The sequence below is a fragment of the Leptonychotes weddellii genome, chromosome 12, assembly GCF_054177405.1.
Source record: "Leptonychotes weddellii isolate Sample4059 chromosome 12, ASM5417740v2, whole genome shotgun sequence".
NCBI lineage: Eukaryota > Metazoa > Chordata > Mammalia > Carnivora > Phocidae > Leptonychotes > Leptonychotes weddellii.
The window spans coordinates 14470767-14497537 of NC_138380.1; the positions used below are offsets into that span (position 1 = coordinate 14470767).

Below are 26771 nucleotides of genomic sequence, written 5' to 3' on the forward strand. Positions count from 1 at the left end.
GTAAAGTCATTCTTCTAGAAAAAAAAAAAAAATCCTCAGAGCTAATGACCATGGGTAACCATGTTGACAGTTAGTTGTCATGAGCGACTTCAAGTTCCAAGGGAGTCTTTCTAATGTTATTCTGGGATTTTTGATTCATATCAAATGTGGAGAATTTCAAATTATGAGTGAGTGTAATCTCTTTATTATATCCTAGAATTGAGAAGATTTTTAGATTTTATGTGAGCATACACATGTATTTGATATAAATCAAAGTGTGCCAGTTCAACTTCTGTCTTGTGCTTCCCTCTTTGGTGGACCAGTGAATGAATAATGGAACAGTGATGATAAAATAATCATGATCATGGAAAACAAAGTCAGAGATGTTGGTTATTATGACACATCTAAAGATAAAGGCAAACCATACACTGGCACAGATAATCCATTAACTGTGTCCATTCAAATTATCCATGTGGACTACAACACCAAGGTTGTTGCTAGGAAGTGTCAGGAGTTACAGAGATGACCATAGTTACTGACATTACCATGTGTCCTCATCAGCAAGATCAACTGCAGGAGTCCATTCAAAACATGCCATGAAAATTCTTTTGCTTCCATAATTCTTGAGTCATACTTAGCAAGTGATTGTGTGTGAAGTTCTTAAATGGAGAACTGTTGTATTTTTGTTCAGTGAATACCTGACTAATTGCAGAAGAACACTTACTTCAGTGGCTGCTGGAGAGAAAAGAAAGAATTCTGCCCAAGAGCACTGATAGAAATCTTCCGAAAATCTATTCCAGAAATGGAAAATGGCGCCCTTCATTAAGGAGTTCCACCAGCCTTCCTCTCTGACTTAGGTTGACACCACCTTCTTCTGTTTCTCTGTTTATTCCTAGAATGCAGTCCCAACAGTACGTGCAGCCGCGTCGAAAATTTGCAGCTGCCTTCCTGGCATTCATTTTCATCTTGGCAGCTGTGGACACTGCTGAAGCAGGGAAGAAAGAGAAGCCAGGTAAGCTGTAGGGTTATGAAGGCAAGACTGTTCATGGATTAATGTCCATCTAATCCAAACTGCCTGATTTTTGTCCTCCCTCCCTCCCTCCTCCTTCCTTCTTTCCTTCCTCCCTCCTTCCCTCCCTCTCTCCCTCCCTCTCTCCTTTCCTTTGTTCCTTCCTTAGAAGAACCTAAGTGACATCCCCCTGATCCCCCCACCATAAGTCCTAAAATACAGATGATGATGATTAACATAATGATCATATTAGTAGCTACTATGTACAGAACACTGATGAGCAAGCAGGTGTTTTACTTATGTTGAGTCTCTTCCTCAAAAAAGAGTCCTGCAGGGAAATTTTGTTTTGTCTCATATTAACAAAGGGGGAAACTGAAGCTCAGAGCGATACAGCCGCTTTTCTATGTCACTCCCGTGTCATAAATAGTAGGCTGTGGAGCTGGGAGTCTGTTTATGTCTGTGATCCACCACATTTAGCTTATGTTATTCCATCTCCAAGACAGAGAAAGGAACATTGACTTGCAATGAAATGCTAATCTGACAACCATTACTTCTAAAAGAACGTTGCCTTATTTTTCATGTTTCACTGTTTTTGAACATCTTTAACAGAAGTGTTTGCTTCTAAAAGGGGATGTCATTAGATCCCTTATACAGTCCCTAGCACGTAGAGTTAAATTAATATGAGTTCTGTCTCCTTCAGTTTTCCTTCTCCCTTCTCTTGATCATTCACCGACTCAGTCATTTGGCTAACGTGTCAAGGTGCTACGATTCACTGGACAGTGAAGACAGAGGTCAAAAGCACAGACCCCACAATTACGGTGCTCTGGCGTGAACTTTGTTATAGAAATCAGGATTTCCCAGAGGTTGACTGCGGTTCCTTTCTTCTTTCCAGAAAAAAAAGTGAAGAAGTCTGACTGTGGGGAATGGCAGTGGAGTGTGTGCGTGCCCACCAGTGGGGACTGTGGCCTGGGCACCCGGGAGGGCACCCGGACCGGAGCCGAGTGTAAGCAAACCATGAAGACCCAGAGATGTAAGATCCCCTGCAACTGGAAAAAGCAATTTGGAGGTAAGTCCCACCACTACTGTCCTGTTAATTTAATCTTCCACTCTGGGATAATGCTTGCATTCTTCCACCAGTTACCTTTTTGAGCTTGACTACCATTTATTTTAAATAAGTTGATTTTTATCAGATCGCAAATAACCAGGTATCTTGCCTTACCCCCCAGGTTTTTCAACTTTGGTGCTACTGCCATTTGGGGCCATGTAGTTTTTTGTTGGGGAGAGCAATGTAGGATATTATTCTGTGCACTGTAGGATATTTAGCAGCATCTCTGGCTTCTCTCCACTGGTTTCTAGTAGCACTCCCCATCTCCACCAACTGTGACAACTAAAAATGTCTCCAGATATTGCCAGATGATCCCTGGGGTCAAAATAGTCTTAGATCGAGAACCACTCTCGTACCCTTCGGGACATAATATACCCTTGGATCCCTCCTAAGTGTGCATTGATCTGTCTTCTCTCCTCTCTCTCCTTCTTCTAGTTCTCATTCCTTTTTTCTTCCTTCCCCCTTCTCTTATTTATTCTCCTCCTTCTCCAGACGTCTTTCTGGGACTTTCAGGCCCCCCCTCTCTTTTGATCTTTCCCCACCATCCACACTGGTTAATAGATTTACTTATCAAATCCAGCAAGGCTGCTTATAGTCACTTTTCATAGACTTTTCTCTTGCTGACTATTGTCATTCTCCTGCTGGCCTCCTCTGACTGTCTGGGAAGGAGTCCTTCAACACTTCCAACTTTGAAACCCACTATTGAACACCCAGATTACCTGTTTCTTCCACGTTCCAGACTTTTTGTCTTTCTTGGCCGTGGTGGTACTCAATGCCCCAAATGTTCTTATTCTTGGCAGAAATATATTCTGACCTATAAGCCAGTAAAGAAGGACAATGAATATACACACTGTATCTTTTTCATTCTCTATAACCTTTGGGGTACTTTTTATGAATGGTAGTAAGTTCTATAAGCACATGGTGAAATTCAGATACATTTGGTCTTAAATTATATATGGGTTCCCTAAAGACTCACCTACAAAAAGTTTTTAAAAGTGTGTCTTAAAGAATGAATGCCTAGAATATATAAAGAACTCTCAAAAGTAAGAATCCAATTAGGAAGTGAGTGAAAGACATGGACGAATATTTTACCATAGATGAGATATAGGTGACAAATAAACACTCGAAAAGACGTTGACCATCTGTTCCCTGTTAGGGAAATGGAAATAAAAACCAGTGAGTTGTCACTGTATACCACATACCTATCAGAAGGGCTAAAATGACAATACCAAATGCTAGAGAGGAGGTAGAGAAATTAGATCATTCATACCTTGCTGATGGAAATGTAAAATGGTACAGCCACATTAAAAAGGAGTATGGCAGGTTTTGTTTTTTTTTTTTTTTTTAATAAGAATAAACATCTGTTTACCATACAATACAGTGGTTTCATTCTTGGCCATTTATCCTAGAGAAACGAAAACTTACATTCCTCTAAAAATTTGTACACGAATAGCAGATAGCAGCTTTACTTGTAACAGCCAAGAGCTGGAAACAACCCAGGTATCCCTCAACTGGTGAATGGTTAAGCAATCCGTGATCCATACCTACCATGGAATATGACTCAACAATAAAGAGGAACTGACTGTTGAAACACACAAGTGGATGGACCTTCAGGAAATTATGCTGAGTGAAAAAAAAGCTAATCTCTAAAGGTTATATACTGTGTGCATGATTCCATTTATATAACATTCTTTTTTTTTTTTTTTTAAGATTTTATTTATTTGACAGAGAAGAGACACAGCAAGAGAGGGAACACAAGCAGGGGGAGTGGGAGAGGGAGAAACAGGCTTCCCACAAGCAGAGAGCCCAATATGGGGCTCGATCCCAGAACCCTGGGATCATGACCTGAGCCGAAGGCAGATGCTTAATGACTGAGCCACCCAGGCGCCCCTATATAATATTCTTAAAATGACAAAAATTATAGAGATGGAAAAGAGATGAGTGATGGCCAGGGCTCAAGCAGATGGGAAGGGAGGAAGGTGCCTCGGCTAAGGCTATGACAGGATTAACCCAAAGGACTGTTGTGTTGGAGCTCTTTTGCACATTAATGGTGTCGGTGTTCACTCTTATCTACAGACGTGACGCCGCCGCACAGAACTGAATGCGCACGAGCACGCATACACACAAACGAGTGCGTTGGAAATTGGCAGAACCTGAATCACTTCTGTGGGATGTATCCCTGTTCATTTCCTGGTTGTGCTCAGGAACTCTGGTTATGCAAGATAATCACAATTGAGGGGAAATAGGGTGAAGGATATAGGGATCTCTCCATATTATTTCTTCCAACTGCATGGGACTCTACAAAGATCTCACTACAAAAAGGTAAAAACAGAAGTGTGTCTACCTTTATGGCACTACTAGAGGAATTCAAAGATTTCTGTTTGGTCCTACCCTGCCTTTAGCGGAGTGCAAATACCAGTTCCAGGCTTGGGGAGAATGCGACCTGAATACCGCCTTGAAGACCAGAACTGGAAGTCTGAAGCGAGCCCTCCACAACGCCGACTGCCAGAAGACAGTCACCATCTCCAAGCCCTGTGGCAAGCTGACTAAGCCCAAACCTCAAGGTAGGTTCCTGTCATTATACCACAGTTTTCAGGTGCAAATGTTGATGGACTCACGCAGGATCTTCACATGTGGAAACTCGAATTTTCTGGAAGGAAATCTTAGGTGAATTACCTTAAGAGAGGGATTGAACAAGCCCTGTATGTTGAGCATCACACCAGTGCTTTTAAGCAGGCAATTGATGAGTTCAAATTAGAGTCCTCTGCACAGATGGGGTGTGGGGGCGGGGATTGGAACAGTCTCCTCGCACAAATAAACAACTTAGCAGAACAGGCCAATTAAGACAGTTGTTGTAGGGTGACTGTATATTCCAAGCCCTAAACTGGGACTGCATCCTGACAAGTAGGAACAAATTTATGAAGATCATGAGGCAGAAAATCTAAAATCAGGTCTCTCCTAGACTATCCAACAAACATAGTTTTCATGAAGTCAGCTACATTATTTTACATTTTTCCTTTCTCCACTGCATAAATTGATAGGTCCTATATTTCTTCCACTTCTTTCAGCCTATATATATATATATATATATATAGTTGTTGTTAGCTTTTTTACCAACTACATTCATCATGGAATTTTCAAATTATGTAGAGCTGTCTTTCTGTTCATTCCCAGAAAGTTACACTCTGCTCTCCTGCCAGAGAAAGGGAACCAAAAACAAATAGCATGGCTGTGGTTTCATAGAGATAGGATCCCAGCTGAGGGAAGACAAGGAGGTCTTACACTCTTATTTCATGGGTGTTATGGGCTGAATGGTGTTAAACCACCACCACCCCCCCAGTTCAAATGTTGATGTTCTAACCCTTAGTACCTCAGAATGTGACTGTGTTTGGAGATAAGGCTTTTAAAGAGGTCATTAAAGTGAAATGAAGTAGTATGAGTGGGTCCCAGGCCAATCTGGCATATAAAGAAAGGAGATTAGGACCCAGATACATGCAGGGGGAAGACCATATGAACACATAGCGAGAAGATGGTCATCGACAAGCCAATAGGACCCACCTAAGAATAAATGAACCCTGCTGACAGTTGATCTTAGATTTCTGGCCTCTAGAACTCTGAGAAAGTAAATTCCTGCTGTTGAAGCGATCTGCTCTGTGGTATGGGGCATGGCAGCTCTTGCAAATAAATACGGGACTGGAAAATCCATACTGTCCAGATTAAATATAAGGAGAAACTCAGAAAAAAAAAAATGAACGTGAAGCCTACAGTAAATGAAAATAGGGAAAAAAATACCTCCAGAAGTCAGAAGGATAGGCTGGCTTGCTGCTGATAGTCAGAAAGGACTCATTTCATGGACGAAGCTCTTCAGTCTCTGATGGAGTTGTCCATGGACATGGTTGCCCCCAACGGTAGGGTGGCCAGATGCAGGCTAGACCTGCAGATGGCACATCGAGGATTCAGGCTGCCCTTTTCAGATCACGGAAATCTGCTGGTTGCAGTGTGTATCTGGAAGGCATGAAGTGGGGTCAGTATATGAATGTATGGGCCAACTTTATAAGTATTACTTGTCTGAAGACAACCATACAGATCTAATGAAAATTAGCGGCCATATCCATCCAGTGAGACATTTCCAAAACTGGAAGAACTCAGAGATACACAGTTTTCAAATTAATTTATTTTTCAGCCAGTCAGAGAACCAAAATATTCAGCATAAATAGAGCATGGAAAAGAAAAGGAATTGAAGAAGTCCCCATGCTCTACCACAGTGGTTCTCAACCTGGGCTGCAAATTAGAATTTCCTGTGAGAACTTCTAAAAATCCCAGTACCCAGGCATAATCCAGACCAACTGTCTCAGCCTCCGTAGCTTTGAAAATTAAGATGTTCCTTAAAAGATTTCAGTCTCAGCCAGAATCAAGAATTGCTGTGCTAGTATGAAACTCAGAGAGACCACACACACATACACGCATGCATGCGTGCATACACGTGTACACAGTCTGTTCTGCTTCTCTCCAGTGGGTGAGAGAAACTGCAGTCTAATGAAGGAGGAGGAAAAAATAAGAGCGGGATTAGGCGGTGGGTAGTGGTAGGGCTAGATGGATACGGAATGTGTTGAAAAGTTTGGAATAAATAGGACAAAGTGGGGACATAATTCAGAAGGAGACTTCAGGGTATTTGGTGAAGACATTAAGTGAGGATTTCTTTTGACCTGGTCCAGCAGATAGTTGGCTTTTTACATTTTCTCATCTGGTAATATGTAATGAAGGTTATAAGTTTGGTCAGGCTTTCACCTTGAAAAATGGTGGTAAAAATATTTCAAGTGGGTAAACATTCTGTCATTTGTTTCTGTATCAGAAATTATGGTATATAATTAATTGAAAATGGGATTAGCCGGAGTGAGTTCTGTATTTCACAGCACTAGGTAAAGCCCAACACCGTGTGCAAAGGTGACTTCCAAGTGGAAGACACTTTCTAGAGCATGATTTCTTTTTTAGAAGTTTTAATTCCAGTGACATACAGTGTTATATTAGTTTTCAGAGTATAATACAGGGATTTAGGAATTCTGTATATTCCTCAGGACTCATCACGACAAGTGTACTCTTATTCCCCTTTACCTATTTCCCCCATCCCCCCCTCACCTCCCCTCTGGTAACCAGTTTGTTTTCTATAGTCAAGAGTTTGTTTCTTGGTTTGCCTCTTCTTTTTCCCTTTGTTTGTTTTGTTTCTTAAATTGCACATATGAGTGAAATCATATGGTATTTGTCTTTCTCTGACTTATTTTGCTTAGCATTGTACTCTAGATCCATGTACATCATTGCAAATGGCAAGATTTCATTCTTTTTAATGGCTGAATAATATTCTGTTGTGTATCTGTACCATATCTTCTTCATCCACTCATCAATTGGATGGACACTTGTGCCGCTTCCATAATTTGGCTATTATAAATCAGGTTGCAGTAAACATAGGGGTATATATATCCTTTTGAATTAGTGTTTTTGTATTTTTTGGGCAAATACCCAGTAGTGCAATTACTGAATCTTAGGGTAGTTCTAGTTTTAACTTTTTGAGGAACCTCCATACTGTTTTCCAGAGTGGCCACACCAGTTTGCATTCCCACCAACAGTGCACGAATGTTCCTTTTTCTCCACATCATCACCAACACTTGTTGTTTCTTGTGTTTCTGATTTTAGCCATTCTGACAGGTGTGAGGTGATAATCTCATTGTGGTTTTGATTTGCATTTCCGGATGGTGAGTGATGTTGCCCATCTTTTCATGTGTCTGTTGGCCATCTGGATGTCTTCTTTGGAGAACTGTCTGTTCATGTCTTCTCATTTTTTACGGATTATTTGGGTTTTTGGCATTCAGTTGTAGAAGTTCTTTATATATTTTGGATACTAACCCTTCATTGGATATGTCATTTGCAAATATCTTCTGCCATTCAGTGAGTTGTCTTAATTTCATTGATTCCCTTGTGTGCAGAATCTTTTTATCTTGATGTTGTCCTAATAGTTTATTTTCACTTTTGTTTCCTTTGCCTTAGGATACGTATCTAGAAAAATGTTGTTATGACTGATGTCAGAGAAATTACTGCCTGTGCTCTCTCGAATATTATTTCTAAAACTGTTCTGGAAGACATCTACCAGAGTGTAAGTTTCAGGAGGACAGGGACCTGACCTGTGCTGTTCTCTACTGTATCCCTTTTGCTTGGAACAAGGGGTAGCACATAGTAGGTGCTGAATGTGTATAAAAAATAAATGCTAAAAGAAAAAAGGTTTCACACATTAAATTTATCATAGGCTGGTGGAAGCTGCAGTAAAGAAGTCATTTAAGTAATATTTTCATACAGTTACACAATTATAAATTATTTTTTCCCTTTCTTCAGGAAAGAATAACTCATCAGGTCTTCCTGCTACTTTAACTCAGGAAAGAGGGAGGTAGGGAACCCACTAATTTTGAGTCAGGCACTATGATATGATAGGCACTCCTCATTTCAGCTTTAAAGCAACTCTGTGCACTAAATTGTATTTATCTTACTTTGTATTTGAGAAAGCACAGGCCCAGAGAGGGTAAGCAACTTGTCTAACGTTTCACAGCTTGTAAGTGGTGATTCAGATTCAGAGTCAGACTGACAGCAAAGACCCGCTGCCATTTCTATTGCATCGTGCTGCGTCTGGGTATTATACACCCATGAAGCTTTGGCCATGTTAGATAAGTCTCGATGTCTAGAATCATTAAATAGTAGAGCTTCTGGGGAACTTGCTTGTCATCTGATGTAACCCTGATGGAATAGATGAGGACAGAGAACATCAGTGATTCATCTAAATCCATCCTGTTGTTTAGGAGCAGAATCAGTTCTGGGCTTTGTCTTTCAGTGCCATTTTCTGCCTTCTTAACCCAGTCCCTGAGCTCATAGCCAGAAAGTACCTTTTCGCCTTCCATCATCATCCTTCTCATCAAACACAGCATCAGGTTCTGGTCTTTTGTCTTTTTTTTTTTTTTTTACATGTTTGTTTTATACATCTTTTTGGTTTGATTTCTGTCCTCTTTTGTTTTGGAAAATGGTAATGGCTTAATATGCAAATGACATAACGTTTGGTGTGGAAAAGATGCTCTTTAAATTTTAGAATGGAGGGCGCCTGGGTGGCTCAGTTGGTTAAGCGACTGCCTTCGGCTCAGGTCATGATCCTGGAGTCCCTGGATCGAGTCCCGCATCGGGCTCCCTGCTCGGCAGGGAGTCTGCTTCTCCCTCTGACCCTCCCCCCTCTCATGTGCTCTCTCTCATTCTCTCTCAAATAAGTAAATAAAATCTTTAAAAATAAATAAATAAATAAATAAATAAATTTTAGAATGGAACATTAAGATGCCTGATTAGGCTGTGACTACCCAGCATTAAATTGAGAAAAGTCAGGAGAATATCATTGTGACTTGATTCCTAATAAGGCCAAAAGTTTAAAAGACTTGCTTGGGGGTGAGAGGGCACTTAATATCCAGAGTTGGCACCTGAACTCTGGGAGATTACTAACTATCCCCCCCTGCTTTAGTTAAAAATCGCCTTAAAACTCACCACACTCCAGTCCATTGGATAGAAATGGTTCTTCCTGTTGTTATGTCAATATTGCAGAAACTCCACACTCTAACCTTGGTACAATTTCAGTGACACTAGATATCAAGTTGGAAACTCTTACCTGAAGATTCTCCTGTGTTGAAACTCCACTTAATCTGAGAAGAGGTTTTAGTATTATATACCCAGAGAAGAGAGAATATTGATATTCTTATGTAAACATAAGAATTGAAAGGTGCATAACTAGAATATAGCTTTCCTGGGGATGGGGGATCGCTCCGGAGAGGTCAGCGATTGAAAGATTGTAACTGGAATTTGCTTCATTGCTGCCAGAATCTACCAGGGATAAATTGGCGAGCAGTTGCATTGGACACTGGAGATTTTTATTTTTTCAGGAAAAGAGATTGAGAGTATGAATTACAATTGTTAATTAAGCAAATCCTGTATCTGTCCAGGTTTTTAGTTGCAGCAAGGTCTACTCTAGCTAGCTAAGCAGAAAGGGGTTATTCAGGGGTATTATATAGCTCACAGAATCTCCAGAAGGGCCAGAGGATTTGAGTTGGGTCCAGCAGGATTGCAGCAGAAGGCAATAGATCCAAGAGAAATGTCTAATCATGCCAAACGTGACTGATGGAGCAGAAGTCCTGCTGCTAAAATTACCCACAGTTCAGCACATATGCTAAGAATTGAACACCATACCCATTCCCTTGAAACTAGACACTTTTGCCTCCCTTCTTGCCAAAATACCCAATTTTCCCAAATTTGGCGCTTTTTGTCCTGGTTGCTGACTTTTACCTCTAAGACTCAAAGTGTGCCTGCTTGCTGGAAACTAGGGCACCTATAAAATCCTGCTGCAAGGGACTCTGGGAAATGTATCTTTAACTTTCAAAACTCTCCCTATAAATATGAGAGGAGCAGGCGAGTGGGTCTTGAATTGGTATTTAGTGAGCAATCGGCCAGGAAGTGTGCAGGAATGTTGGAATGTATTGAAGTCCTCATCAGACCTAACCCTTACTCCTTTTGCCTAGATGAGGCATTGATGATATTTCTTGGAAAAGACGTTGCCAAGAGTAATCTCATATCGGGACAATTCCTCCACTGTAGAGCGAGTTAGGTCTCTCCTTGTTGGAACCACAGGTAGTTTTTTGTTGTTTTGTTGTTGTTGTTGTTGAGTCATTATGGTCTTTTCAGTTTGGGGGGGAAAAAAAGTGGGGATAATTGAGCTGTGGACAAGTGAAGAAAGTGGGAACCATGGCCAGTCTATGCCAAAAGTGCTGCATAAACGATCAGAGCACAGAACCCTTCAGAGGGCAAAGAACGGGTCTCTAAGCCGCAGTGTCTCTCAGTGGTCCCCTTGGAGGATGGGCTCATTACAGAATGAGAAGACGGTCAAGCTAAGAGGAACTGGCAACATGGCCCACCTGTGGGAGAGCCGTGGCCTTCCAGGCAGTCCCGTCTGAGTGAGCAGGTGCAGAACAGTGGAGCAGGCTTCTGGGAGTTACCACTGGAGTGCAGAGTCTAAGCTGAGGCTGAATCAGGGCTCGTGCAGAAGGCTTTGTACGAGATGAGATTTTCCTAGGGACTACAGAAGATGTGGCCTAATGATTATCTTAGAACATTCTAGAATCTTGTTATTGTCCAAATAGAAATTATTAGTCATTATTATTTAAACAAGATACATAAATAAGGGGTATTGTGAGGGGTGGTGCTTTTTTTTTTTTTGGGGGGATACTGACAGGTGAGCATGGCATTTGTGTCGGCCTCCAGGTTTGCCTGGGACAGGGCGAGGTGGGAGCAACGGAATGCGTGTCTGTGCTACAGGTGGGCCAGGGAACCGTGTTAACGGTCTCACTATTAACTGTCACCAGAGCCTTGTTACATTTCCCCTGCTCCTGAGAACCCCAATTCCTTTTACTTCTTCCCAGCTATTTCTCAAAGCTTTACCATCTTGCTGCTCTTTTTTTTTTTTTGGACAGTTGCCTAGCCCTCTCTTAGGTTTGACAATTCATCCTTAAAGATCAAAAGAACAGCAACTGTTTCAATGTAGGACTCAGCTGTGTGCAGGACATAGCACTTGGCAGCTGATTATAAATGAGAAAGGGGGTCAGTAAAGTGATTACTCCCAGCATTCTCAATTCTCCCCTGCTCAAGAGATTTTTGTTGTTGTTGTTGCTTCTTTTAAAGATAAAAGAAGTTCCCAACATTTCTTTCTAGACTCTGGGCTCTGCCATCCCTTAGCAATGAGTGTGCCACTACTCTGCGGATGCATTTTGCTAGGCTGAGAGACTCTCCACTGTGTTGAGGGAGGTGGAAGGGAGCCTGGGACTGGCTCCCTTCTTCCTGAGACCCCGACAGGGTTGGTGGTTGCTGCCCTTGCATCTGACCAGAAAGAGAAGCCTGGGGAACCTTGCGGGAATTTGGTCCTTGATCAGAGGGAAACCCTTGCTCACTTTGGTCTTAAGGTTTGATTTCGTTTTCATTCCGCTGTGGAAATGTCTTTCAACATCTGTAAGGTATTTCCCATTCATGATACTGTAGTTGAAGTGAGAAGATCTAGTTCTGCCCCTTTCTTATTAGCATAACAGTTTTGTCTTCTGTAAACTAAAATCTACAATGAATACCTCATTATTGTCAAGATGGAGTGAATATGTAACGATGCTTGATAAATGTGCGGTATTCTTAAAACTATTTCCTTCCTTCCAAATGAAAATCTTGAGGTGGGTATTGCCCTCCGTACCTTTTTAGGCAAAAGAACTTATGGCCATTACAACAGTAGTAATTACAGTTAATATTTATTGAGAGACTTGTATGTTTGGAGGATATTTTAGTATATTGAGGAAACACTGTGTCATTTAATAATCACAAAAACTCTGTGAAATAGTTACCATCATCATTCCTAATTTTACATATGAGGACATTGAGTCCGAGAAGTTAGACGCTTAGTGTGAGGTTGTACAGCTAATACAAATACATACAGGTATTCAGTTTTGTTTTTTTTTTTTTAAGATTTTATTTATTTATTTGAGAGAGAGAGCACATGAGGCGGGGGGAGGGTCAGAGGGAGAAGCAGACTCCCTGCCGAGCAGGGAGCCCGATGCGGGACTCAATCCAGGGACTCCAGGATCATGACCTGAGCCGAAGGCAGTTGCTTAACCAACTGAGCCACCCAGGCGCCCCATACAGGTATTCAGTTTCTTATCGAAGAAAGAATGAATTTCAGACTCAGCCCTAAACTCCCTCTTCTGTCCTGGCTTCCCATCAGCAATAGAATCAGACCTTGGCTCTAAGCACGCCATGCTCCGGCATCACCTGACTGGCTTCTCACCTGATCCTTGCCCCAGCCACGCCACAGTGGAGTGGGCAGTATGTCAGGTGCTGGTGATATGAAGCAGGTTTCCTTCCCTCTTACTGCTATGTTCTAGTGGGGGTGGTGGGTAGATAATAGTGACAGAGACCATTAGGAACTAAAAGGATTACTCCGTATTGGAGTAAGTGGTCTTACAAACTGAAGAGCCAAGTGTTCGAGTGGCTGGGGGCGGGGAGGGCGGCTGAGTTAGAGAAACCAGGGAAAGCCTCTCTGAGAGTAAGTTTAGAACTTGGTCTTGAATATAGAGCAGGGGCTAGCCATACTAGTTTCTAAATGAAACAAGGACAAGTTCAAAGTCCTGGAGGCCAAACAGATTTTGTTTTGTTCAAGGACTAGAAAAGAGATCAGGGTTAAAACTTGCAAGGCTTCCCTTCCCAAGCGTTAGGTTGCTGCCTTTCGGCAGGCCTGGCTGTTCTGATAAGACACTCATTCGTTCCTCTGTAGTGAGTGCGTCTTTGCCTCTCAGCCCCGAACCTCTTGAGGGCAGGAGTCACAGCTTGTTCACCTTTGTAGTCCCTAGTCCATGAGAGGAATTCAATGAATAGCACTGATTTGAATGAATGAATCAGTCAGTCAATCATTGAAGCATCCGACCCAGTTGTCCTGGGTGGGCTCACTAGAGCATATCATTCATTCACTGGCTCCGAACCGACAGAGCAATCACTGTTGGGGCACTGTTTGGAAGAAGAGTCACCTGGGTGTTTTACTCCCATCCTTATGAGAGGATTTTGAGTCCTCATAGCTGGGACAGATGTGAGAACTAGGGACTATAAATATTTGTCGGGTTTACTTCACTCTGGGTGTCTGGTTGCATCTCCCTTGGTAAAGTCCACGCTCAGAGGCTCACGGGCTGTGCACACACGCGACAGCTATAGAATCAGAGTATGAAGGAAGGCTGCGAAATAGAAGAGTGGTCACACGAATGAGTTCCTGGGTTGAGGGACCTTCTTTCTTTGCCCCCTGCAGCTTTTGCATTTCTCCCTTCTGACTTCTTCTGGACTGAAAACGTGTGCTTTGCGTTTTAAGTTGTAGCGCTCATCATGAGCATTTCTGAGCAACCTCAAAGTTGTTTCCGCTGAGGATTTATGATGTGACTGCTGTCACACTCAGTTGTTAGCGTGCATTGTCTCAATCCTCACAGGAGCTTCAAGGAGTTTCGTTCCCATTTTGCAAACAGGACATGAAGGTTGCAATGTGCAGAAAGTCACCAAGCGAGAGAGGGGTCAGGTTTGAACTTGAACTCTGAACAGTCCTTTTCCAGAGTTCTTTCTATCATACCAATGCTTCCCAAACTGAGTGTATGGCATCTCTTTGGATATTCTGAAAGAAATTAAGAATTTTGGATTGTATTTCTACAGTAATCCTAAAACACATGTTCGGGGTCATTGATGATTGAGTTGTGTTAGATCATTTTTGGCTCAAGCCTTTGTGTACTAAGTGCTCCAAAGCAAATAATAACCTTTAGTGGTACATTTCTCAAGCTGGGGTCCTTTAAAGGGGCTACACTCCTGTAGAGTAAGAGCGGTGCAGTGCAGCCTGCTACCCAGCGGCCTCCCAGGCCAGGCCCTGAGCTGGATTCAGGATTGCCGCCGTGGTGCGGTGAGGGTCACAGCGACTCTGGTGCTTCACAAGGATCTGAGGCCCTGCTGTCCTGGGAACCAGGGGAGACGCTTCGCGTACTCTCAGGGACTCCAGCCAGCTTTGCACCGATGCGAGGCCTCTGGGAAGCATCAGGGAAATCACAGCAGGCTAGCTATTGCTCAGCACAAGAGGCAGGGAAAGGAAAAAAAAAAAACGAACGACAGACTTTTTCTAGAGGGATAAACAATATTTGTACAAGAGCTCATTAGAAATGCAAAGAGCAGAAAGCAGGTAAAACTGTCCCCGGTGTCCTACTGCTCGGGCACACAGGGGACAAGACCCGGAGCTATTTACTGTGGGTTCACATATTCATTTGCTCTTGCAAGGCTTTTGAGTATTATTTTCATTCATAGAAAAGCATATTTTCAGATCTTCACCCAGATGCAGAAAAGCACGAAATTAAGCGGCTGTGAAGGCTTTTCTCTGAAGAGAGAGAAGTCTGGGGGCACCTCTTCAAGTCTAACCTTGGCCGCTTCCTAGACAGAGCGCCGGGTGCATGGGGGCGAGAGGAACTGGGTGGTGGGGAAATCTGGAGGACACACATGCAGACGGGTGAACGGGCGACTGCAGGGAGCATCCGTGAAACTATTAAGGGGGCCTAAAATCCTATATTGCATACTACCAAAGTCACATACTTAAATGATGTATATTTAAAATGCTGGGGGACACATTTAAGACACAGTAAACTGACATATATTTTGCACTTCTGTAATTAATGAGGGCACTCTGAAAGCTATACAGAAATGCAAGCGTGAAATCTAATTCACTGATGTGTGGGTTCGCTAGCACTCCTTACAACACAGTACCGCACCCAGTGTGGTTTCAACCACAGAAATCTGCCTTCTCCTAGTTGTGCAGGCTGAAATCAAGGTTTCTGCAGGGTCAATTCTTTCCGAAGGTTGTGAGGGAAGGAGCTGTTCAGATCTCTTTTTTTTTGCTCATAGATGGCCATCTTGTCCCTGTGTCTTCACATAGTCTTCGCTCTCTGCACGTCTGTGTTCAAATTCCCTCTTCTTCTAAGGACACCAGTCATATTGGATGAGGGCCCATGCTGATGTTCTCATTTTAACTTAATTACCTCTATAAAGACCCTCTCCAAGTATATTCACATTCTGAGGTATGAGGGTCAGGAATTCAGTATGAATTTTTGAGGGGGACATAATTCAGCCCATAACAATTGATACATAGAATCAGTTGGGACCAAAAAAAAAAAAAATCAGTTGGAGAAGCAAATAAGAAATGACTTACGGAGCTGTACCTACTGAAATTTTAAATATTCTAGACTTCAAATTTTCCCCTTTGACATAAATCAAAATTTGATTTTTCAGTAGCACCAGTCATGTAATGTTGAACATCAGGTATGATAAGAGAAAGTAATGATGTGCTAATAATACACTTCATTTCTGGCTTAGGGCACCAATATAATTTATAAGATTTGATAATAAGACAGATTTTCTACCTGGGCCCTCATTCTTGCAGAAACAAGCTTTTGAACATTTACATATGATAGCAGAAATATATCTTTCCTGTGGTGAGGGTGGAAGAAGTCAGTGCATCTGTGTTGGGGAGGTCACAGGGAAGAAGTGTGAGGTCTTCAGAGTGGTGTACCGCTTGAGGAAGGGGCAGATGCTTTTGCTGAACATAGGAAACCCAACGTTAATTCCCCCCTCCATGGTTGTGTGTGTATGCATATCACTCTGCCTAACTCCGTAGAGTTCTTCAAACTTTGAAAGACAGGAGAATGAAGTTAGAGTCCCCATTACTAGCAGGTGTGACAACACATAATGACTGGGACACCAACCGCACATGCGTGCACACACCCTAACATCGGTATCAGAAACGCACACCTTGCACATGCAGTTTCCCTTGCCTTAGTTATGTTTCCCTCTCTTCAGGCTTATTTAGTAGTTAAAAACAAAATTTAGCCGGTGAACATCAAATTCAACCCCCACCCCACCACACACACCCTTTGTCTTCCTTCTCTAACTGTATACAAGTGAGAACACCGTGGATTAAAGGCCTCACAAAGGAAGCACTTCTGATCCCCTTCCTCACTGCTCTTCTCTCCTGGGACTCAGAGGGAAAATCCACACCGACGTTCAGCTGTTCCAAACCAATGAGTAAAACCAGACAAGTAATTATTTTAAAGAAGAATGTCGGTCTTACCTTCAGGCTAAATCTCATTCTTTTTCTCCCTGTGGATACTCTTTTACATCGTATGCATCTATGATGTCACAGTCAACAAGGAAGAAGAGAAATAGGCATTAAGGTCATAAAAATAAGCTGTCACATACCCATGACTTTAAAAAAAAAAAAAAAGTATTTATTTATTTGAGACAGAGCACATGACGGGGGGGAGGGTCAGAGGGAGAAGCAGCCTCCCCGCCAAGCAGGGAGCCCGATGCGGGACTTGATCCAGGGACTCCAGGATCATGACCTGAGCCAAAGGCAGTCGCTTAACCAACTGAGCCACCCAGGCGCACCATACCCATGACTCTTAAAAAAATACATACTTTTAGAGTACTTTAAAGACTCTCACAGCAAGCAGGAGTTTGTCTTGTTTGCCATCATATTCCAGCATCTAGAACAGTGCCAGGTATATAGTGGATATAGGGTTATATTTGCTAAATGAGTGTTTTTTGAACAGTAGTGGTCAAATAGGATATTAGAGGTGGTAACCTCACACGATATTCATGATGGCCCTCTGAGGAGGACAGACTAGGTGTTAGTATCCCCAGTTTATAGGAAACAGATGTTTATAGGAAGCAGATGCAAAATGATCAATTTGCCCAACATCACAGGGCTGGTAAATGGAAGATCTGGATTAGAATCAATTCTTTGAGGACTTCGTTCTTAGTATGATTTTAGGAGAATTTCAATGTTTCCTCATTGCCCTACTAAACAAAGGGCCATATGCCACGTCTTAAGGATTTTGTTTTCTAATCAGAATTTTTAAAATGTATAGGTTCAGAATTTAGTGTACCATGACTCATATTAATTCCTGTTTCCTTACTGCCTCTTTTCTCCCCTATCAGAACTTGCTCTGCATCGTCTTGAGTTTTCTAAATAGAATACAGTCAAGATGGCCCTCCAGGTGGTTCATAGCAATATGAGGAGGCTTGATCCTTTCTATGGTATAAGTCTTAGGACTTTCTGAACACTTAAAGACACAGGTTGTTTTGTTTAATACAAGGTACACACATACCAGGAGAGAACGATGAATACTATCCTCCACCACCTCAAAAACTGGCCAGAGAAAGAACGAAGGCTTATAAATCCAGGAAGTTAAAACACACCAAGAGCAACACTGAGTGTTCAATGAATGCAGTGATGTCCCAGTAGGGATCATCCAAGGGAACAAAACCAGTCACTTTTCCAGCAGGTGCCCTTTGTGCTCACATTTCCACAGTGGCTCCCTTCCTGTTTGCATCCATTGAGGCTTCACAGCCTCCATCCCTGCGGGGAAGAGTGACATGTAGCATGGCGTGAGTGTACTTCCTTCTGTTGCCTTGGCTCTTTTCACTGTGAACTAAGGTGCCCTACCGTTTGACATCGGGATACTGATCACAATGGCTCTTAAAACCTTTGAGAGTAGCCGCTATGTGACTCTATTACCAAGCACTAGCTTTACGCTGGTGTAGCTCTGCTCCGAGCCAATTCGTGACCCTCATGCTCAGCAGATTACTCTGTGAGCTTGATAGGCTACTAAAATGGGACATAACTTTTATTCAGAGTTAATTCAGTCTTTTATTTAAAGACAGGGGAAAGGGTTGAGAAATTTGGTAACGTTCATGGATATATGTAATTTTTTTCTTCATAAAGTATCTTTAAAGAAGTACTGAAATACGGCAAGATTTTGACTGAATTTACACTCGTACTTTCCTTGAGAAATATACTAATGAATTGACTCTTTGTTTCCCATCCAGGTGTTCATTTCTTCACTTTTATGCAACAGGTATTTCATGAGCTCTTATGTGCCAGGCACTGAAGACACAGATGTAGATGATAGATACGGTCTTCTGTGAACAGTGGTTTAGCAGGATGTTAGCAACAACTCCTGACGTAATTGTGTACAGTGTACTCTTGAAACTTGAGTAAAGGGAACTTAGGACAATTACTTTGTATAGAATATTATTTCAACTAGTATACAATGGACTTTCAAACTTAGAAGTGATGAGGACAAGAAAGAAAAGGTTCAAGCTCTGCCCAAAGTATAAGGTTGGGTTTTTATAACATACATGATTGGCATTATATCCCATAGGCCCCTCTTGGACACAGGCCCTGTGATCCAGTAAACAATCCCTGCTGGCCATTATTGTAGACCCCCTGCTGAGCAGGGAGCCCGATGTGGGACTCGATCCTGGGACTCCAGGATCATGACCTGAGCTGAAGGCAGTCGCCCAACCAACTGAGCCACCCAGGCGCCCCTAGACACAGGCTATTTTGCCATGTTCTGTGCTCAGGGGATTTTCTACAACTCATTTAAGATGGATATTGACTCTATAAAGTGGTACAATTCGTATGCCCATTCACAAATGAGAGATCTGAGACACAAATACATGAATTGGCTTTGAGGAAGCCTCAAAGTAACTTAGTGCTGGAGCTATGAGTTACATGCCAGCCGTCTGACTCCAGAGCCTGTACCTAACCCCTATGTTTCTACCACTATTGTGGGCCAAACAGGGGGAAGGATCTTACAAACACTGAGCAACATCCTTTCACTTGGTAACCTAGTGATTCTGACCATTCTCATCTTTGGAGCCCAAGTTGACATGTCCTACTCTACACTGCATTCTCCTCTGCCTAGGCAAAGGGAGACAGCACGATGACTGAATGGAAAAGAAGGGGATGTTTTGATTTAAATCCTCATGGTTTTACTTACCTGGTGTAGCCCAGGTTGGTACATTCCATTTGCTTCCTCCAAGACTAGTATAGAGTCAAAGCTCCATGTGTTTCACAGCTGGTCCTTCAAGTATGAATAGCTGGCAAATATATAAGCAAAGGGCAAATCAGGAGAGGAGGCACTTTGAAATTGGCAGGAAAAATGCTTATCAACAGCCCCATGGAAAGGGCGTATGGGGAGTGAGGGGCTAAGCAGAGCTTTTATAGCTCTCCATTGAGCAGTGAGTATCCTGGTGTATTCTCTCAGGGAGGTCTGCCCTGTTTCTCTTTTCTAAGCAGGACCCTCAGTATTTTTTCTATCAAATGGGGGCAACCAATAAGATGACCGGCATCTACAGGAGGTTCACATGAGGACGGCTGTGTTACTCCGGCCTATTCTAGGCACTCCCCTGGCACGCACATGTACCTTGTCTCTCCATCTAATCATTTCATTCCTGGAAAGTGACAGTGGGTCCATGAAAAATGAGGGGTGGAACTGCTTGGTCCACTTAGATGTGATTTTTTTTTTTTTTATAAAACTATATCAACTTTTTTCTCTAGCTTGCTCTATTGTAAGAATACAGTATATAATACATACGCAAAATATGTGTTAATGGACTATGTATGTTATCAGTAAGGCTTCCAGTCAACAGTAAGCTGTTAAGTTTGGGGGTTGTACAAAGTACATGCAGATTTTTGACTGCACGGAGGGTTGGCGCCCTCAACCTGAGCATTGTTCAAGGGTTTACTGTATAAGAAAAGTGCCCCCACTGTTTACTAATGCGATGCTTCTTTTTCTATTTTTTTTATCACAGCAGAATCTAAGAAAAAGAAAAAGGAGGGGAAGAAACAGGAGAAGATGCTGGACTAATAGATGCCACCTTCTGTGGAACATGAAAAGGACATCAGCAAACAGGATCAGTTAACTATTGCATTTATACCTATGTAGGCTTTTTATTCAAAAATTATCTATAGCTTAAGTACACAATAGGCAGAAACAGAACAGAAAAATTTTGTAGTAGTGTTTTTTTTAAATGTATACCATAGGACCACTAGGGGCTTATAATAAAGGACTGTAATCCTATTTAGAAAGTTGACTTATAGTACATGATACATGGTAGAAAATTGAGGTAAGTTTTTTGAAGTTATGTGATATTTTACATTTAAAATCTTTTTTTTTTTACATTTTTTTTCTTTTGGCAGCAATTTACGTGTTATGACCATGTAAACTACTTTTCTTGTTAGATAATTTTTTCACCTAGACTTTTTTTCCCAATTGAGAAAAATCTATACTAAACAAAGCAGCAATAAAATATAATCATCCTATCGGAGGAAAATATCTTGTTTTCTGCCAGTGGATTAAAAAACAAAAAACTTTGGTCAGCAAAATGGGGAAGGGGGCACAGCATGCTCTAATTCAATGTTGACTTTTTTTAAGAAAAGCATTAAAAGAAATTCTTTAACTTTGGCAGGAACATTTGTTTTCTTGATGAAATTTTTTTTTTTTTCCTCAGAAGGAAAAAAAAAAAGACTAGGAAAATAAATCAAGGTGATGCTGAAAAAGGGTGCTTTTGTGTGCAGTGATTTGATATTGTAACCCTCTTTCTCTGTCCCCTGCACTCCCCCCAGTCAACCTGCTATCATACAAACTAATTAAAATCAATCACTCTTGGGCACAAATATTAGAGAGTTTAGGTATATAGATGTACATGTACATCTGTATATTTTTAACTATCAACATTTAGTGCTATGGAATTGAAAAGTCCCAAAGTAATCTAGAGTTTGATGGAACAGAAAAACACTCCTCTTATGTTGAATAAATTTGGGTGGGTTCACGTAATCCAAATCAGAAACAGAGTAACACATGCAAAATAGTAGTTTGTGCTTGGTTTCCATAAGCCAAGAATTCCTACTCTATTATCTACTATATGTACCAAGTATCTACCAAGGACTATCTATACAACTCCCTTATCTGCTGGGTTCCAAGTACAATCTTTAAATAAACAAGTATTCAGAAAAATAACACTTCAGAAATCAGCTGAGATTAGCTAGTATTACACTTGAAAAAGCCACCTCTAATTTTAAAGTGATAAGACTCAATAAACAAACACCTATCTACCAAGATAACTCCAAGTCCACTTTCAGAAATAATAGTTTCAACATACCTTGCGCTAACCATAAAATAATTACAAACTAGTCTAATGATGCAGCAAAGAGCCTTCAAAGCTAAACTGTTCTGCCATCTAACCAAAGACTCCACTTGAGCTAGAAATGTTGAGGGGTTTCCTATCTCCCCACTAAGTCAAAATCAACTGCCAGTGGGGAACAGAAAAACCCAGAACATTTTATGGACTGGTGCTTAATAAAAGCAGAGCACCTTGTAAAGAGCAAATGACAGAAACATGCACCGTGAATGCAGTCCTTTTACAAGAGGACCTTAATAGGAAAAAAGCACTCATGGGGAGGGATGGAGGAGAAGAAAGTCTTGAGTAGGGTTTTTTATAGCAAATCCCATAAGGAGAGAGATGGTGGAAGAGTCTGTAGCAAATTTTGTTAGCCTCTCACCTAATATTCCTCCTCCATCATCCTTTAGCCAAAACAGCAGCTCATGAATCAGTAATGAGCGAAGGTAAATTAGAACAAAATCTCCCAAAGGAAAAGCAGCCCTGTAAATGATCATGGCATCCCCTTCATTCACAGGGCGTGGAGGATGATTCCTAACAAACCATAAAATAACCCTGTGATTCTCTGTTAAAGCAAGGGTTGGAATGCTAATTGCTGTTGCATAGGCTATGAAATTAAACTTCCTCTAAGTCTTGAGAATTATTCTACCCCAGCACCAGCTTTAAACATCTTGCTAGATCTCACTGAAGTACTGAAAACATAAATACAAAAGGACAAGCCCCCAAAAAATCACTGCTTCTCACAAATAGGAGCAGACATCATCAGTCATTTCAGAGAGTGCTCCAGCAAACTCTTCTTCCCAAATGTTCTGAATTTTATGGACTTTACCTTAAAGTTTATTTAGCCTTGAGGCAGGAAAGGAAAATATAAAGAAATCAGCTCTGATAGAAAAAGAGGCTTGGGAAGATGGCAGAGTAGGAGGACCCTAAGTTCACTCCGCCCCACGTTTACAACTAGTTATCACTCATATGCAAGAAAATAAATTGGAGAGCTATCCGAGGACTGGCAGAACAAGTTCTGCAACTAAATGTAGAGAAGCAGCCTTGTTGGAGAGGTTAGGAATTAGAGAGGTTAGGAAGAGCAGACATGGTGGTTTGGAGCTGACCAAAGGAGGGAGAGAGCTGTGGACACAGAGAGGGGAAAACACAAGGGAGCCCACACAGGGAAAATGAATCTCCATAACATCTGGCCTTGAAAACCAGAGGGGCTGAATTCTGTGAGTCTGTATAACCAGTGGGACTGGGAGCCTGGAGCTTTAAAAGTCAGCTGACTTAGCACTGTTAGCACTGGTTGAGCCAGGATAGAAAGTAATAGCTGGGTCTCTGCCCCTGAAGAGACAACAACCGAAGGAGAATCAACATAGAAGCCACTGTATGCACAACAGGAGGGAGATCTGATTATAGTAATTTCAGAGAGAGCTGGGGGGACTCCTCTGGGAACAAAGGAGCTGGCAGGCACTATCTTCCTCCCCTGCCCCCCAGCATAAACAGAGCCACCAGAGGGAGGTGGCATGGCACAGACACTTGCTACCTACCTCACTAGCAATGTGCTCTGCCCACGAGTTCTGAGGACTTGCCCGCGGCAGCCACCAGGCTGCAGGGGATACAACCTGGGACCAGCAGCTCAGTGCAAATTTTGCTAACACTGCTGCCCTGCCCCTCAGTCCTTCTGTGGTCATGCCTCCTGAGACCCTACATGCTTGGCTCTCATGAACATCACAGAGAGCAAGCACTGGCCACAACAGAGAGTCCATGCAGACATCTGGCCTGAAAGGTAATGGGACTCAGACACAAGAGCAGGACACAAGCAACACAAGTAGGAGACTCCCCTGAAGTGCCGGGTTCTGGTGAACAGAAGCCACTGCCCTGCAGGGCACTACAGGACCTCCTCTTCATACAGTCACTACTTGCAAGAGCAGAAGACACATCTGACTGACCTAACACACAGGAAAAGCAGACACAGAGAGGTAGACAAAATGAAGAGACAAGAGAGATATGTCCCAAATGAAAGAATAGGACAAAATCAGAGCAGAAGATCTAGGTGAAACAGAAATAATATGCCTGATACAGAATTTGAAGTAATGATCATAAAGATACTCCCTGGACTTAGAAAAGCATGGAGGACATCAATGAGACCCCTGACAAAGAGATAAAAAATATCAGAGATGAAGAACTTAATACTTGAAATTAAAAATGCAATAGATGGAATAAGTAGTAGACTACAGGAAGCAAAGGAATGTATCAGTGACCTGAGGATAGAGTAATGGAAAGCAATCAAGCTAAACAGGTGACAAACAAATACCGCATAATGAGAATAGACTTAGAGAACTCAGCATAACAATCACATTATAGGGATGCCAGAAGAAGAGAGAGAAAGGGGGACAGAATATGGATTTGAAGAAATGATAGCTGAAAACTTCCCAAATCTGGGGATGGAAACAGAGATCCAGATTCAGGAGGTAAAGAGATTCCCCCAACAGATTCAACCCAAGGCGATCCACACCTAGACACAGTGATTAAAATGGCAAAAAAAAAAAAAAAAAAAAAAAAAGATAAGGAATGAATTTTAAAGTTTCCAAGAGAAAAGGCAATTATATACAAAGGAAATTCCATAAGGCTATTGGTTGATTTTTCAGCAGAAAGTTTGCAGGCCAGAAGAGTGGCCTGATGTATTCACTGCTGAAAAGGAACAACCTGCAGCCAAGAATACTTTATCCAGCAAGACTATCATTCAGAATAGAGAGAGAGAGAGAGAGAGAGAAAGTTTGCAGACAAAGAAAGTTAAAAGAATTCATGACCATTAAACCAGCCCCATAAGAAATGTTAAGGGGGACTCTGTGAGTAGAAAACAAAGACCCTAAGTAAAAATAAAAATAGAAGCATGAAAGCAAAAAAAAAAAAAAAAAAGTATATCTGTAAAAACCAGTCAAGAGAAGCACAAAATAAAAGGATGAAAAATATGATATCAAATATCTGAAATGTGGAGGGGAAAGGAATAAAGAATGAGTTCAAAATTAAGTGACCATCAGCTTAATACAAACTCTTACATGCAGAAGATATTATATATAAGCCAAATGGTAACCACAAATCAAAAAACAGTGATATGCAAAAAAAGAGTAAAGAATCCAAGTATATCAATAAAGAAAACCAGCAAACCATGAAAGAGAGAAAGAGAAGAAAGGATTGGAGAAAAACTACAAAAACAAGTAACAAAATGGCAAATACATATCTATCAATAATTATTTTGAATGTAAAATGACTAAATGCTTCAGTCAAAAGACGTAGGGTGATGGAATGGATAAAAAAGCAAGACTCACCTATATGCTGCCTACAAGAGACTTATTTCAGAGCTAAAGACATCTGCAGACTGAAAGTGAGGGGATAGAGAAACATTTATCATGCAAATGGATGTCAAAAGCCAGAGTAGCAATACTTGTATGAGACAAAATAGACTTTAAAACAAAGTCTGTAAAAAGAGACAAGGGCACTATATAATAATAAAAGGGACAATCCAACAAGAAGATATAACAATTGTAAATACTTATGCACCCAAATACATAAAGCAGCTAATAACACACATAAAGGAGTGAATCAATAGTGATACAATAATAGTAGGGAACTTTAACACCCCACTTACATTGATGGACAGATCATCCAACAAAGAAACAATGACTCTGGATGACACACTGGACCAGATGGATTTAACAAATATAATCAGAACATTCCACCCTGAACCAGCAGAATACACATTCTTTTCAAGTGCACATGGAACATTTGTTCTCCAGAATAGAACACATATTAGGCCACAAAACAAGTCTCAACAAATTTTGGAAGACTGAAGTCATACTATGCATCTTTTCTGACCACAACACTATGAAACTAGAAGTCAACTACAAGAAAAAAATCTGGAAGATCATAAATACACGGAGGTTAAATAACATACTACTAAATAATGAATGGGTCAACCAGAAAAAAATCAAAAAGTACATGGAAGCAAGCAAAAATGAAAAAAAAATGACTCAAAACCTTTGAGATGCAGCAAAATTGGTTCTAAGAGGGAAGTTTATAGCAATACAGGCCTACCTCAAGAAGCAAGAAAAATCTCAAACAATCTAACCTTATACCTAAAGGAGCTAGAAAAAGAACAACAAATGAAGCCTAAAGCCAGCAGAAGGAAGGAAATAATAAAGATTAGGGCAGAAATAAGTGATATAGAAACTAAAAAAAAACAATAGAACAGATCAATGAAACCAGAAGCTGGTTTCTGAAATGATCAACAGAATTGATAAGCCGCTAGACAGATTCATCAAAAAAGAAGTAGGGGGAGGGTGAGAAAGGACTCAAATAAAAATCACAAATGAAAGAGGAGAAATAACAAACAACACCACAGAAATACAAACAACTGTAAATATTACAAAAAATTATATGCCAACAAATTAGACAACCTAGAAGAAATGGATACATTCCTAGAAACATATAACCTACCAAAATTGAATCAGGAAGAAATAGAAAATTTGAACAGACTGATTACTAGCAAGCTGACTGAATCAAAAAAATTCCCAAAAACAGAAGTCCAGGACCTGATAGCTTCATAGGCAAATTCTACCTAAAATTTAATCCCTATTCTATTTAAACTATTCCAAACAACAGGGGAAGGAAAACTTCCAAATTCATTCTATGAGGTGAGCATCACCCTGATAGAAAACCAGATAAAGACACTACAAAAAAGAAAATTACTGGGCAGTATCTCTGATAAACATAGATACTAAAATCCTCAACAAAATACTAGCAAACCAAATCCAACAATACATTAAAAAATCATTTGCCTCGATCAAATGGGATTTATTCCCAGGATACAAGCGTGGTTCAATATTTGCAAATCTATCAACCTGATACATCACATCAATCAGAGAAAGGATAAAAACCTCCCATCGAAATGGGAGGAGGACCAAAATGGCAGAGGAGTAGGAGACCTGGATTTAGTCTGGTCCCAGGAATTCAGCTGGATAGGGATCAAACCATTCTGAACACCTACAAACTCAACAG

At 41.2% G+C, this 26771-nt stretch overlaps 1 protein-coding gene and 1 long non-coding RNA gene across 3 annotated transcripts in view; one reads left to right on the top strand and one right to left on the bottom strand.

Moving 5' to 3' along the window:
- PTN (pleiotrophin) overlaps positions 1-21110 on the top strand; it is an 88848-nt gene extending 67738 nt beyond the window's left edge. The window contains exons 2-5 of one of the 2 annotated variants that reach the window (XM_081800031.1): positions 876-991; positions 1881-2054; positions 4496-4657; positions 20361-21110. In XM_081800031.1, the coding sequence (XP_081656157.1) occupies positions 877-991; positions 1881-2054; positions 4496-4657; positions 20361-20413 (504 nt within the window). In that variant the 5' untranslated portion in view covers position 876 and the 3' untranslated portion in view covers positions 20414-21110. Of the gene's footprint in view, positions 1-875; positions 992-1880; positions 2055-4495; positions 4658-20357 lie in introns of both variants that reach the window. The other variant, XM_081800030.1, reaches the window with a different exon arrangement.
- LOC115944897 (uncharacterized) overlaps positions 19550-26771 on the bottom strand; it is a 42112-nt gene continuing 34890 nt past the window's right edge. Inside the window, exon 3 of the long non-coding RNA XR_004079398.2 lies at positions 19550-19643. This is a non-coding gene — a long non-coding RNA (uncharacterized LOC115944897). The remainder of the gene's footprint in view (positions 19644-26771) is intronic.